We start from the raw sequence: 14283 nt of genomic DNA, 5'->3' as shown, positions 1-14283 counted from the left end.
TTTAAGATGTAAAAGACGAGACAATAAAAGCGAACAGAGCTTCTGGAGATAATAGCTGTGTTTGCGACACATGCGAACTGCAAATGACTTTTGAAAAATTATTTAATCGATGCTATTTAATTGTATAATTATAATGGAAGCAAGAAACCTAATAACAAGGTTTTTCATAGTGGATGCATTAATTTATAATAAAATTCACTTCATTAAACCGGAATGCCTGTTATTTGATTCTTCACTTAAAGTGATTGTGCTATACTTGGTTTAAGCGTTGTTATTTACTGCTTGCGAAACGTATTTACCTTACATTTAAATGCGTTTAATTAGGTTCGAATAGATTTATTTTTATGATCGCCACAGATCTCCATATTGAAAAGTGCACTCCCGTGGCTATGCCAAATGTATAATTATACGCAATATTTGAAAATTGGGTAGATTGGCTTTAAGCACTCATTACAATTAATGACATACTTGGAGATTCGAACTCTGGACGTTTCCGCATGCTCTCATACAATCCTTCAGCGAAGTCCAAGAATCGCTCGTTTCGATCTACCGGTAAAATGATATTTACAAGAAAATAACAGCCCTAGGCCAACGATATGAAGTCTCAATCACAGCTACAATTACGTTTAATATGTAGGTGTATGTCATGTAACAATAATAATATCTTCACTTTCGTCTGTTGTATTGCCGCTCGAGCATTACCGTTGAAGGCTGTGTTATTTTTTGATTGCCCTGGCTTTGGAATTTTGTAATTTAGTCTCATAAAATCCTGCTTTCAATTAGTACACCTGCATTTCGTTACCGCAAGTTTTTCGATAACCGCAATAATTATTATGAATTAAAGTCTTTCTAAGGACCGACAAAAAGTGCCAAATAGGTTCGGTTTCACAATTAAATCTGGGATCTTCCGAACTTATCAGCTTTTGCAATTGTGACCCGTCAATGTTACCAGCGGTACCTTAAAACGCTTCAGTGATACACACCCCATTCCGCACCCCTTTTTTGTATGTGTATGTGTGTGTGTGTGTGTGTGTGTGTGTGTGTGTGTGAGAGAGAGAGAGAGAGAGAGAGAGAGGGGGGGGGGGGCAATTTCGGTTCAATACATTATTTTTAATTCAATTACTATCGAATCTGGTGACTCAAATTAGTTTTGGTTTTAACATTAATTCGTTCGTTGAATCCGTCTTATCTTGGCTCATATTCACAGACGACACATTCAGAAGTTTTCGTTATTTCCAAACCACACAAGTCACCTAAGCAAGAACCGTAGATTTATTGTGTGAAGCGTGAAACGAAATCCATTAGACATATCTGTTGTCGTTCGTCTTGTAAGCCGCATCCCATACTTTTTATTTATTGTTATTTGATTTCATCCTAAAGTGTAGATAGATAGGTTAAGGTTCATTTAGAAAGCGCTACCGAGCTATGTAAAATATTGTGTAATACTTCGATAAAAGCTCATCATTTATGAGATAAAATCGCTCTGTTGCCCACACGTTTTGTGGGAATGCCGTAGCCGGTTCGTACCACGGAATTTGAACGTTTTGTTCGTTGCTCAATTATTCCATCGATAATATTCTTTTATACATCCGTTACAACGCTATGAGGCCATTGCCGAGTGTTACAGTTCAACACCGAGGTTTCGAATAATTAATTGATGCATAAAATCAACAATTTGATGCGCACGCAACACAAATCTTGCCAATTAGCACCTATAATAGATCAATGAAATTCTTTTAAATACCAAATCAATATACGTGAGCAGTATAAAACCGAAATATCGACATTGTTCCATATGGTCAACGATGCATTGATAATTGTTTCCCTCCCCAGCTCAAAACTACGCAAAGCTCAATGTGTGAGCTTCAAGAATATCGTAAGCGTCCCTTAATTCGCATTTCATATTTAGAAAAACTGGCACTTTTGCAATAGCTTTTGCGCGTAAAATTGGTAAGTCTGTCCCAACCAGCTAATTTTCAACTAAAACTTTACGTTGTTTTATTCTCATAAGAGAATAATTTATCGTAGTGTTCTAATGGATTTCTCTAACGATTGCTAGCCAACCAGACCTCCGTCAGAAAATCTGTTTTACATAGCTTTTAACAGTTACAAGCGCCTATCAATTTTCCCATCGAACTATCGAGAGCGGTGCATCTCCAAGATGTTATGAAGATAATGATGATGATGATGTGGATCAAACTTTTAAGCGATTATGCGCATTTCCAGGGGTCAAGGTCGAGATAAGGATCCTTAAGGTAATTCAAGTGTGTTCGGGAATAACCATAAAAAGACGTAACGTCTAAATGCTTCGTTTTCGACGAACCGTAAACCGCATCATATGATTTGAATAATGATTTACTCGGTTCCAGTATCTGAGATTTCTCACGGAAGACATTATTGAAACTTTTGACTTCTTGCAGTTTGAACTTGGGAACTTTTCCATCGAAATGTTGAATTTTATACGGGTCACCTTAGACGAAATTGTAATGACCGATTCCTTTTCTTGCAACTAGTAGGGAGAACCATTGCGAAATCGAGAGGAGGAGACGGAACAAGATGACAGCCTACATTACCGAGCTGTCAGACATGGTGCCCACCTGCAGTGCTCTGGCAAGGAAACCTGACAAGCTCACCATTCTGCGGATGGCCGTAGCGCACATGAAGGCTCTTAGAGGTAACACCCATTTATCTTCTTTATAGTACTGGCTCAAATGGTACTTCACAATATTTACATCTTTTTCAAAAATATTACACATGTGGTTTATTTTAAAATCTAATGCAGTGGAAATTCTCTAGGTGTGCGTGCACTATTCCTCTTTGAAATTACTAAAGTATCAAAGATTATTAAATCGAGTTTTTATTTTTTCTCATTTTTAACTTGTTCTTCAATGGTCAGTACTTAGTTAGTAGTCCCTCGATTTCTCTGCCCCCTGACTATACAGATTTTATAGATAAGAGAAGGTACTTTTTTTATTTTCTTTTCATCCATTTAAGCCGCGTAAATATTGAGATTGAACGACGTCTGATTAAATTGTAGCGTACGCCTTCGGACGCCGCAAATCTGGTTTCACGGCGAGGTGATGTTCTCTCTTTTTATCGAAATTGGTTCAGAATAAAGCTTTTATATTCTGGTCATTGCTTTATTGTTTTTTTTTCAGATTATTATCGTTCCAAACTTCAGCTCTTCCCAGTTTTTCGAAATATATTTCAGAGTCTTATCTACACCTCAGGCTGAAGCAAGTTAAAAATTAAATGTTTTTGTAAGAGTTTGCGGTTACGCTAATTTGGGTTTGTGGAACTTTTAGAAATTCTTCGAAGTTCAGTGTAAGCAGATGTGGCGTACCGTCTGATGCACCGAATATGTCATTAATACTTTTATATCGGAGACAATGAAAAAGACGATTAGATCTTAAACTGGCCCAATTACGATATAAGTAACATGACATTCAAACAATATCTAAATAAAATGTTACACTTTCTGAGGAAAGAGAGATGGAACTAATTTAGATGTATCAAGAAATTACATAACAAGATGTGAAAAATGTAGCGGTTTAGAGATCGACGTAGATTTCAGACTTTAAAAAAGCAAATAAATTTTTCAAAGGGCTTCATTTTACTGAGATTTATAACCATTTGGTAACAGCTGTCAATTTCTTATTTAATAAATGAAAATATACTATATCAAATATGGCAGTACACATTGATTTTGTATGTCCGATAAATGTATAAGATTTTTTTTAAGCCGTAGACAAAGCAATATCGAACTTCCCATAAATCTGCAGTCCTTTTCCCATTTAGAACACTTTGGAACTCTGATTGTTTCCGAGATTTCCATGCTAGCATTCCCTATATTCGACAGAATGATAAAACTGTTAATATGAAATAATTAAACAACAAATGTTCATACTTCAACGGCACATACAAAAGTTTAAAAAATTATAGTTTCAGTTATTAAATAAAAGTGTTTATCAATTCTAGATCTTTGGAATTTATGACGCCTCTAAAATATAATTTATGATATGCATTTTTACCTTGCTCCCAGGTTGATAACACGACATGATCCATAAACTACAAAGTTGATACCAATTACATTTGGAATACGATGCCATAAAAATTTTCCACATTTTACCGTCGTAATATTATGGACAGTTTCCCTATAAAAATGCACCCAAAATGGAAGTTTATTAGCAATTTATAGCATAATAACTTTCCAAACACTTTTTTTGTTTAGTTTCATTTCGAGTGAAAGGTATGCAATCGAATTAGCGGAAATCTTGAAATACTAATCTCATTAACAATAATCACAAAATCAATATGAGATTAATCAAAATATTTTATGCAAGATGCAATATAAGTTGGATTTCATTACATGGGGAATTTAAATAATACTCTACCTGGAAGTGTAACGTAATTTAGTATTATTACTGCTTTCCTCTAAGCTATGCTTTATGGAATTATGTATATGCATAAAATGTTTGCATCACGTAATTGCTTCTGGTGAGATATTTAAATGTAGAAAAATGTTATTTGCTGGTTGAAAGCATGACACTTTAGTAAACAAAGACAGGTACATTTAAAATTTACACACAAATTCCCTTTTTGTCCCATTTATTGGATCAGTTTATTAATTTGTAAACACACGGGCATGCGGTGGATTTTGTCCGTCGAGGGAAACATTCAGTTTGGATTACCGGCATCAACAGCGGACATTATCGACTAAATTTCTGTTTTTTTTTTTTTGTTGTTTTTTTTTTTAAATAGATCGGTGCTGACATAATTTAACGTTGCAGAATTAGCAGCTGCGAATTGGTCTATGTCAAGCTACATGTCGAACACTCACCATCACTAACTAACCCAATTTTTTTAACATACCACGTAATCGATTTAAACGTAGCTACACGAAACGAATAACGGTTATCAAGTCAAAAAATACCAAATATCTGCACCGTTATCAAGTCAAAAAAATACCAAACGACAGGACGTGAAATGACTATAAATACTGTAGGTACTAACAGTTTCCTGAACATTCATCCATTCATAATTTGCATGGAAGATATATTGACCAAATTCACTGACCGCGCTGAAAATATTTGACATTTCATTAGGGCTGTGTGTAATTACAATAATTGCTTTGACAAATTGCTCTTGCATTCGTTAGGTGGCAAATTATTCACACAGGCCGATTGTTAATGGAATTTTGTTAATAAATCAAAAAGATCTTCGTTTCCAAAGTTTAATTATTAACCCTAGTAGTAATTATGCGCTGGAAAAAGGTTTCCCAGATAATTGCTTTTCACTGGGTATTTGCAATTATTGATAAATGTGACCGAGTTCTCTCTCATCCCGAGTTCTCATAGCCCACATGGAGCTGCTTATTTTTCGCCATCACCATCTAAAAATGACTTCAAACATATCGATTAATCATCTCGACGAGTTCTGTCAACCTACTCAAACGCAGTCCGATTCCGAGATTTGGGGTCACTGCGATCACACGCCAAACCATGAATGTCACATCGTGTGACACGTATCGCATGTTTAACAAATGTCATGAGTTTAGATTTTAATCTTGCTATATTAATAACCCTCGGCAAAAAAATGAGCTGTCAAATTCCTGTCAAACAGTAGCATTCTGTACAATTAAATATTTCTCTAAATTTGAATTTAGTGCCCCAATTTGTTGTCAAGTTAGCAGGTTGGATGGAATCATTAACTGTGCACTATACTGAATAGGTAAGTTTAGTCAAGGTGGTCACAGTAAATGGGAAGAAAATCGAAATCTTGCTTCCGTTTCCATAAAGCCCGGCTTGAAAAATAGACCTTACTAAGAAAAAATAGTTCTTTGGGAATATCGGTTTTGATGTTCAAAAGTTAAAAGTAGTTTTTTTTTTATTAAAAAATCGGCTTTACTGGATCGCTTTGGGTCGCCTCGTATTAAATTTGATTTGCGATTTACTAAAAAAAAAAAGAAGCGCAATGGAGGACGCAAAGTTCGCAACGTCCGATATTGTTAATAATATTGAATGAGTTGAGTTTAATTTGATGATAAGTAGAATTCGTTCTTTTTCAAGGATTGGGAGTGTTGCTTGGGAAATACTTATTATGTGTAACTTTAGCTGTCAGCATATACCTGAGATAGCCAGAAGGAAAGAAAAACAAAAGGCGAAGGCAAAAATGATGAATGCCATCCCAGCGGTATTACAACCTTTTAAGCAGTGGACCACTGTTTTATAAAACGACAATGGCGTGTAGATAATATATTGGTATTCCTGCGACTCCGACCCTTGTACATACTGGTAACCGGTAAAGTTCTTCAGCGGAAAAAAAGACAGAAAGCACCTCTGATACCTCCGACGACGATGGTGCCTTGTAACGGAGGTCTATACTGTTCGTACCGTGGCTGTGGTCGTACTTACTTGTGCACAGCGATGCTATCGGCCGTTAGTTATGGGCCACAGAATGCCTACTCTTCGCTAACCAGGATTAATGTCCTTATTATTTAATCCCATCCCAAGATTTCTTTTTTCTAAAGTACGACCGTGCCTTGCTGTTCGATGAAAATAAAAAGACCGCGTCTTAATAACGTTGTACGGGCAAGAAAAAAAAATCGAAGTTTCCTTTTAACAACGCGATGAAAGGCAGAAAGAAGCATACCCTCATAATATCAGCTTGGCATCCATGTTAATCATGGAAATTCTGGTTATTAAAATATATATATATATTATATATATATATATATAAAATATCCTGATGCAAACATCTTCTTTCAATAAATGAAAAAACGTGGTACTGCGCGTTAAGGTTCCCTACATCCTCGATAACTATTGGGGTTCGTATATTTTCCCAGATGGTATTTGTTTTTTTCGCCGCTTGAGAAATACACAATTTAAATATCAGATGGAGGTACCATTTCCCTCCTAACTCTGCATAATGTTCACCCACGCTGAAGGATATTTTATGGTGGCTACTCGAAATGGATTACGGTATTTTTATTTACTGGGGCAAAAGCGACACGATCTGCCAAGCTAATGTATTAGCACCGATACCTAGAGCAAGGGTCTCTTTTAATTTAATTTTCGAATTTATTTTACTTTTGCGCATACCTGCTTAATCCATCCAGCTTCGATTTGGATTAGCGTCAACTATTTGAAGAGTGACTAAGCACTTCGCTGCCAGCCAAATCCTTTGATCCCTTGGAACCATAAATTTGATTGGGTCTTGAAACCGTATTCAATTGCTTTTTACTCGCCATCTTTGTGCATTCAAAGCGGAAGGAAAAGCAATTTCTCAATGTCAGTCGAGTTTCGAAATGTTAGTGTTTTTGGTACCTTAAAGGGGTCTTATCCATCTGCGCTTCAAACAACATTAAATTAGGCTGTCTACATCCTGGTCCAGTCTCATTAATATTGAACGTTTAAAAGGACGTGAGAAACCTTTGATGTTCGATGGTGAAACTTTCAATAGTAACAGTTAAAAGAAATCAAATTTTTGAAATTTTACGTTCGGGTTTGAATTTAATTGATATTTGTTCAGAAAAAAAATCTTGTTCATTTGGAAAACAGCTTATTTGTTTAGTAAAAAACGATCAACATAGGCATAAATCAGAAAGGAATTTTCCAAATAATTTCGCAGTTTAGAAAAATTTTGTGTGGGTGAACATAAATGTGGAAAAAATTAGTGACGAGTTCACAACGAAAATGAGGCTTTCAAGGAGAAATGGAAAGAGGATGGTGGACGACCTAGCGATACGCGTTTCCCCTTATATTGGCTTCATCAGATACATGTGTGTATAAAGTAGACACACATATTTTTTATTTCAGGCATGTCTGAAGAAAGGCATGCGCAGGCGGGTGTAGCCCAGAAAGAATGGACGAAAAACGGGAACTCAAAACGGATCAACTCGACGTTTTATTTAAATTTCCAAAATTTACCTAATTTCAGTGGTTCCCCTTTACTTGCGGGTGTTTTAAAAGATACATATTTCGAAGTCCGAGGAAATGAGTTTCTATTACAAGGAAAACATTGCAAACCGCGTTATACTTTACGAGTTTTAATCTTGAAATAAATTGTAAGAGCGCAGGTAGGATTTTAAATGAAAAACGTAATTTCAGCCTTATTAAGTACATAAGTAAGTAAAGAAAATATTTTGTTGCATACACATATGAAGACTACAGATGTATGGAGCCTGGACCCAAGGTGCGACTACGAGAAAAACGTTTCAAATATTTTCATTCAAAATTTTTTTTGTTTTAATTTTGCAAAAAAAAAATCAACATAAAACTACTTTAAAATGGTAAGAAACCGCTTTCTTATTCGTATTTGTAGGATTCACAAATATTGAGTCAATATGTAATAGATAATATTATAATCTTAAAACGTCATCAAGCTCCTTCTTCATCTGTAATTTTCATGTGTTATTGTGACTGAATTTTATTTGTTTTGGACTAAAATTTGAACATTGTTTATCCCCTTCCAGAAGGCGAGTTATCTCGGGAAAGGGCGTACATGGACGATACAACCTTTGGTGGAAAAGCCTACCTGCGCACAAACGGTAAAGTGCAGACCTTCAGTCATTAATGCTTCACGTAACTTTCTAATTAAAGTAACATTAACATCGGCAAATCTGACTTAAGAAGGTTAGCAGTAGGTTAGCAGATTTGATTTTGCTATGGTATCATATGTAGCGATTTAAGTCTTCATGTGAAGCTTATTTGCCTGCTCCTATTCATTTTTGTTTCGACGCATGCATGTGTCTAGCATTTCAATGCTTAAAACTTCTTGGATAAGGATCAATAGCTTGGATTCTGTTTGGTTGGTACATGGTTAGCATGCAGTTAATCAACGCAATACGACCCCTTATAAAGACTAATACAGTTGAAATCTTTGAAATTCATCAGTTGCTTGAATGTGACCCTTATTGTTTGTTCCCATTAAGTTTTAGTTTCACGATATACGTCTCTGCTCACACCTTTTGTTGAGACGTTGTACATTACAGTACATAATGAGTCTTATCTGATTCATCATCTGTTAACGATACTGCTGTGTAAGAGCCTTTTTTTTAACTCGCTTCCCTGTAATGCCTTGAATGATTTATCGGGACATGAGATTTGGGTTTAATTTGCCCAACTTCCCCACCCTTCCCTAAAAAAAAAAAGGTTTTTTTGTGGGGTGATGGAAATTAATGGGCAATACTTTAGCGCTAGATTCTGCGGTAATATTACAGGAAACGCTTTGTTATAAAGGTACGAAATGTTAAAAGTGGCATTACCGGCGTTCGATTTGCTTGTTTTCCTGGCATCCCCCCTTTTCCCTTCGAGAACTGGTTCGTTTGTTATAGGGGTCAAAACCTATCATGACGAACAAAAATCTGTGCGCGCTATTATAATAGCAATTAGGCTATGTCAGTCCTACTTTTAAATGCTTCTGTTTGTTGGGATGTATGTTATTGTTAAATTTGACTTTTATTAAATTGAAAATTTTCATTTAATGGGCACTCAATATCCTGTTAGTATTGGGGTTTTAATTGGGTAATTGTCGCAAAAGTTTAGAGTGCCGATGAAGACTTCTTAATTGTACGATTCCAAATCGTCAAACATTTGCCAATGTTGAACGAGGAGCTTGGGAAACGGGTTCTCTTTGCCGAAGCAACGCTGGAGGTCGCGTTTACGCAGCGAACGCACGAAATTAGGAGCGCGTTTTAGACAGTATTGGAAAATAAACCCCAAACCGGTACCCGAAGTTTATCCCGGCAACTTAATATACGTAATTTGTTGCACCCATGTTATTTTCGAAAAAGAGATTTTTTATGTAATTTCATCTTAAATCAGAACGTTGATTTTCACAGGACCATTCTTTCCACGGATTAAAGTGGCTTTACGCGGAAAGCTATTACAAATCCATCATGCTACAATCACCAAAGAGAGTTTGAAGTAAGTGTGTGGTGCTATGAAACTAGCGGCTTTAATTGTAAATCGTAGAATTTTAGGGTCGACAAGCCCCAAGCCACCACTGTCGGTCACTTCAAATCTCTACCTCCTACTTAGGTTCCTTAACAACTCAAACATATCTCCGAGTGTTGTCTACGTCAATGTCCATCCGTTGTATACTGTCTTCTATTGGTGAACTTCAATTTTGTGGCTATTTCCACTCAGTTACTTACTTAGCTATTTGAAGTATGGTTTTTAAAAGAATTTTGCTCGAAACGATGTTTTCTATGGAAATGAGGTAAGATCGCCCTTTTGCACAAGAGCATTCCTTGGTTAAAAACTGAAAAATGTACAAATAGAAAAATTACAATCAAATTCGTCCCATCTTCTAGTATCTTCCCACGATGAAACCTCATTGCCGTGAAGTGCTATCGTACATTTACACCTTGCATCTTTCTAACGAGGCGTTTGCTGAATTGCATATGTCCATGTGAAATTTTTCGACCGTCGACGTTAAAGTATTGCCGTTTAATCCTGGACGCCCTGTATAAATACTCTGTGTGGCCAGAGCCAATCTCCGGGAATGTTAAAAGGTTGAATAAGGTGAACTGTTTCCCCTAAATAATTATGTAAGATTAAAGATGTTCATGCCCACAAACGAGGATAATTTCTCGATGCAACCAATTTTATACTTGTTTGACTTGCTCCGTTCTGGTGTGGTTTTTGCTCCTCAAAATGAGCAGTAAAGACAATTAAGACTAATTATTTACGAGAATCACGCGGTAGGTGGATTTATCGCAATTATGCAAGTGTCGGTAAGAGTAAGGTAAGATCTGTGGAAACAATTTTGTTTTTGATCTTCGTGCGAACATTCGAATAAACGTAAATCTAACTGTGCCGGCAACCTCAATATCCGACTTCAAACTACATTTTAAGTAGAATCGGAAAACAATTACAAGCCAAAGACAATTATTGTTAGTCAACACTTTAGGCTTTAGTATTTCAAACAGGTACTTTATTTTGAATAAAAATTTTTACTGACGTTCTTAGAAGTCCATATCGGATATGCAAAACGCACTGTGCATAGAAATGAACTGACAAAGAGATCTCACATTGTCTCTCTTTGAGTAGTGTTATTTTATTGTTGTTAGATAGTTTTGGCATTACTTGTCGTAAATGCCGGACTAATAACGTTTCTGTAACGTACACACTACAGGTATTGCAGTATTCCTACTTTTTGCAGGAACAGGTAATACGGGCGCAGACGGGACCTACAAACCTTCCTTCTTAACCGATCAAGAGTTGAAACACCTGATCTTGGAGGCGGCAGATGGATTCCTGTTCGTCATTAGCTGTGATACGGGGAGAGTAATTTATGTGTCCGATTCTGTGGCTCCGGTGCTCAATTACTCCCAAAGTGATTGGTACGGGTCCTGTATATACGATAACGTTCATCCAGAAGATGTGGAGAAAGTCAGAGAGCAGTTATCTACACAGGAACCGCAGAACACGGGAAGAATATTGGACCTTAAAACTGGAACAGTCAAGAAGGAGGGACATCAATGTAAGTCCATTATAGTCCTGTAGCTACATTCAATTGGTAGCGATGTTTCGAATTTTTTTTTTGCTTATTTATTCCCATCTAGCGATGGGAATAAATATTTACTGTTGCAATGATTTTCCAGCATTGCATTTCCAACTCACGTTTTTTGGTTATTTACGGCGTGCGATATGACAAGTTTTCTCGAAAATTTCTCTCAGTACGCCATTGTTCTATTGTTCCTTAAGCATCCCATCCCAACAGTTGAAGTGGAGTGTCTCTGATTATAAGATCATCGCAAAATGTGGTCGGTTTTCACGCTATCGAATGTTCCTTTTATATGAAAAAGGGCGCTAGCACCACCTCTCTGACTATTTAAGCTATGAAGGCTTTCTCTTACTGTTGTAGTCAAAGTTAAAGGCATGATGGCGAGATTATCAAAATTTCGGTTTTATCATTCCAGCTCCGCTAACTGCTCAAAATGTACGTACATACAGGGTGATTCATCGGTAATGGGACATGGCAACAACCCGAGATGGGAAACAGCAAAATATGACGAATGGACCCGACATGCCTTACAGCAATGTTGCGTGTTTCATAATTACAACAAGAATTAGTTTATGAGTGAAAATCTCGTAGACGAAGAGAGGTATCGGGATTAAAAACAATACCTTTTTTGTGTAAAAATAGACACTGTTTAATTATAGTAAAAAGGATTTGAGTAATTGCCTGAATCGCACTCATAAAGTATGAGCAAATGTGGTGAAGCGGTGGGTTGTAACCAGCAAACTTCGTAAAATTACATTAAAATTAGACCAAAATTCTTACTTGGCATCTTACAAAACCTAAATATACCAGTTTTGATATCGGTGCTATGAAAACACAAAAAGTTATTAAGGTATTTTAAAAGACAACACTTCAACCTTTAAAACTTTGCAATTGTTAAACACGCAACATTGGTAAAAGGTATGTTGGTTCCGATCGTCATATTTTGACATCCCCTATCTCCAGTTTTTCTGTAGCTCATTCCAAATAAATCACCCTGTACATATGTGATAAAAAGAGTCGTCTCTACAACAAGAACGTTTGAAATAATTTATTTTTCTTCCAGCATCAATGAGACTATGTTTGGGTGCTCGACGAGGTTTTATCTGCAGGATGAAAATCGGAAATCTCTCCCCTGAGAGTATGGGCGTGGGCCATCTCAACAGACTAAAACAACGAAATAGTCTAGGACCTGGAAGAGACGGACAGAACTACGCTGTTGTCCACTGTACGGGTTACGTAAAGAACTGGCAACCGAACGGTTAGTTTCGATATCCGATTAGGCGCATGAAAACTAACTACTTGGAAATATCAGATATGTTTACAGGTGTCCCTATGGATAGGGGCGATGATGACATACATTCGGCGCATTGCTCGTTGGTTGCGATTGGTAGGTTACAAGTAACTTCAACCCCTAACACGAGCGACCTCGCAGGGTCTAGTAGCAACTCTGAATTTATCTCACGGCATTCGACGGACGGGAAATTTACGTTTGTCGACCAACGAGTAATGGGGTTGCTAGGGTATTCGCCGCCAGAATTACTGGGGAAAAGTTGCTTCGACCTATTTCACCACGAGGATCAGACTCATATGAAAGACAGTTTTGAGCAAGGTAGGTTTTCTTGATTTCTTGATAATAGTGATTCTAGTATATTCGTATGGTTTTTATCCTTTTTTCTTTGATACATCTAAACATGAATTTCGTTCAAACAAGATATATCTAAGGTTTCGAAGAATTTGCGATAAGCGGCCACTTGTGGTTCAAGTTTTGCGACAAAGTAATATTATAATCTTCACTTGTTTAGGAGAAAAGCTTTATTAGTATAACTAGGAGACCGTACGTGACTGAATAAAAACTCGTGTAATGGTAAAAATAAATTTTGCACATGTGTTATTGCGGAGAAATCGCGACGTATCATCAGGCGCGACACATTTTCTCAATACTACTTCAGAAGATATGATTAATAATACGCACCACCTTTAACATGAATCTTCTCTAATTTCAGTTTTGAAACTAAAAGGCCAAGTGCTTTCGGTAATGTACAGATTCCGAGCGAAAAACAGAGAATATGTTTGGTTGAGAACCAGTGCATTTTCTTTCCTAAACCCATACACGGACGAAGTGGAGTATATTGTCTGTACGAATACTACCGCCAAATCTTTGCATTCCAATCCGGAAACGAGCGCGGAACCTCAGAACCAGGTTGTTGGTAAAGAACAAGTTCCTTACCAACAACCTAGTTTAGACTATAGTCTGCAAAGGCGGGAAACTGGCACGGGCAACTTCTACACCCACATGCTGCAATCGACACATCTACAGAGCGAATATATGACTCCTATGACGTCGGCTTCAGGTATGTACAGTCTAAAGCCTGTTTATTCCTCCCGAGGTTCGAAAAATTCCAGACTTTTTAAAAAAATCAGGAAGTGATTTTATTTCAATCGGATTCTCAAAACAATAACGATTTACCCATTTTTTTATTACATACCTATAAATTTTGGGAATTTGCTAAACCGAAGTGACTTTGAATGAATAAACCATGCTATACATGACTTGTAAAACTAAAAAACAAGATAAGTAAAAAGTAAACAAAAAAGCCAAAATGAAAGAATATCATACGCAAGTTCATGTGCGTAAATTAGCATGTACTCTAAGAAACCTACCCAACAAAGCGTAGAATTTTGTCTTACATTGAGTATACTAGAATCAAACCCACTAAATCCACATTAACTGAATTTTCAGGAAAACACGATTCTGTTTAACTTCTAGCAGAT

General features: G+C 36.7%; 1 protein-coding gene across 7 annotated transcripts in view; it reads left to right on the top strand.

Annotated features, from left to right (window-relative positions):
• tgo (Aryl hydrocarbon receptor nuclear translocator homolog tgo) overlaps window positions 1–14283 on the top strand; it is a 42608-nt gene that overhangs the window by 26309 nt on the left and 2016 nt on the right. For 2 of the 7 annotated variants that reach the window (XM_066302119.1, XM_066302113.1), the window contains 6 exons: window positions 2514–2674; window positions 8474–8548; window positions 11167–11487; window positions 12575–12769; window positions 12824–13120; window positions 13515–13862. In XM_066302119.1, the coding sequence (XP_066158216.1) occupies window positions 2514–2674; window positions 8474–8548; window positions 11167–11487; window positions 12575–12769; window positions 12824–13120; window positions 13515–13862 (1397 nt within the window). The remainder of the gene's footprint in view (window positions 1–2513; window positions 2675–8473; window positions 8549–11166; window positions 11488–12574; window positions 12770–12823; window positions 13121–13514; window positions 13863–14283) is intronic. The other 5 variants (XM_066302115.1, XM_066302114.1, XM_066302117.1 and 2 more) reach the window with 5 other exon arrangements.

This window comes from Euwallacea fornicatus, chromosome 3, assembly GCF_040115645.1.
Source record: "Euwallacea fornicatus isolate EFF26 chromosome 3, ASM4011564v1, whole genome shotgun sequence".
Lineage (NCBI taxonomy): Eukaryota > Metazoa > Arthropoda > Insecta > Coleoptera > Curculionidae > Euwallacea > Euwallacea fornicatus.
The sequence above is the reverse complement of the archived record's forward strand: the minus strand, read 5'-3'. Positions and strand labels throughout refer to the sequence as shown.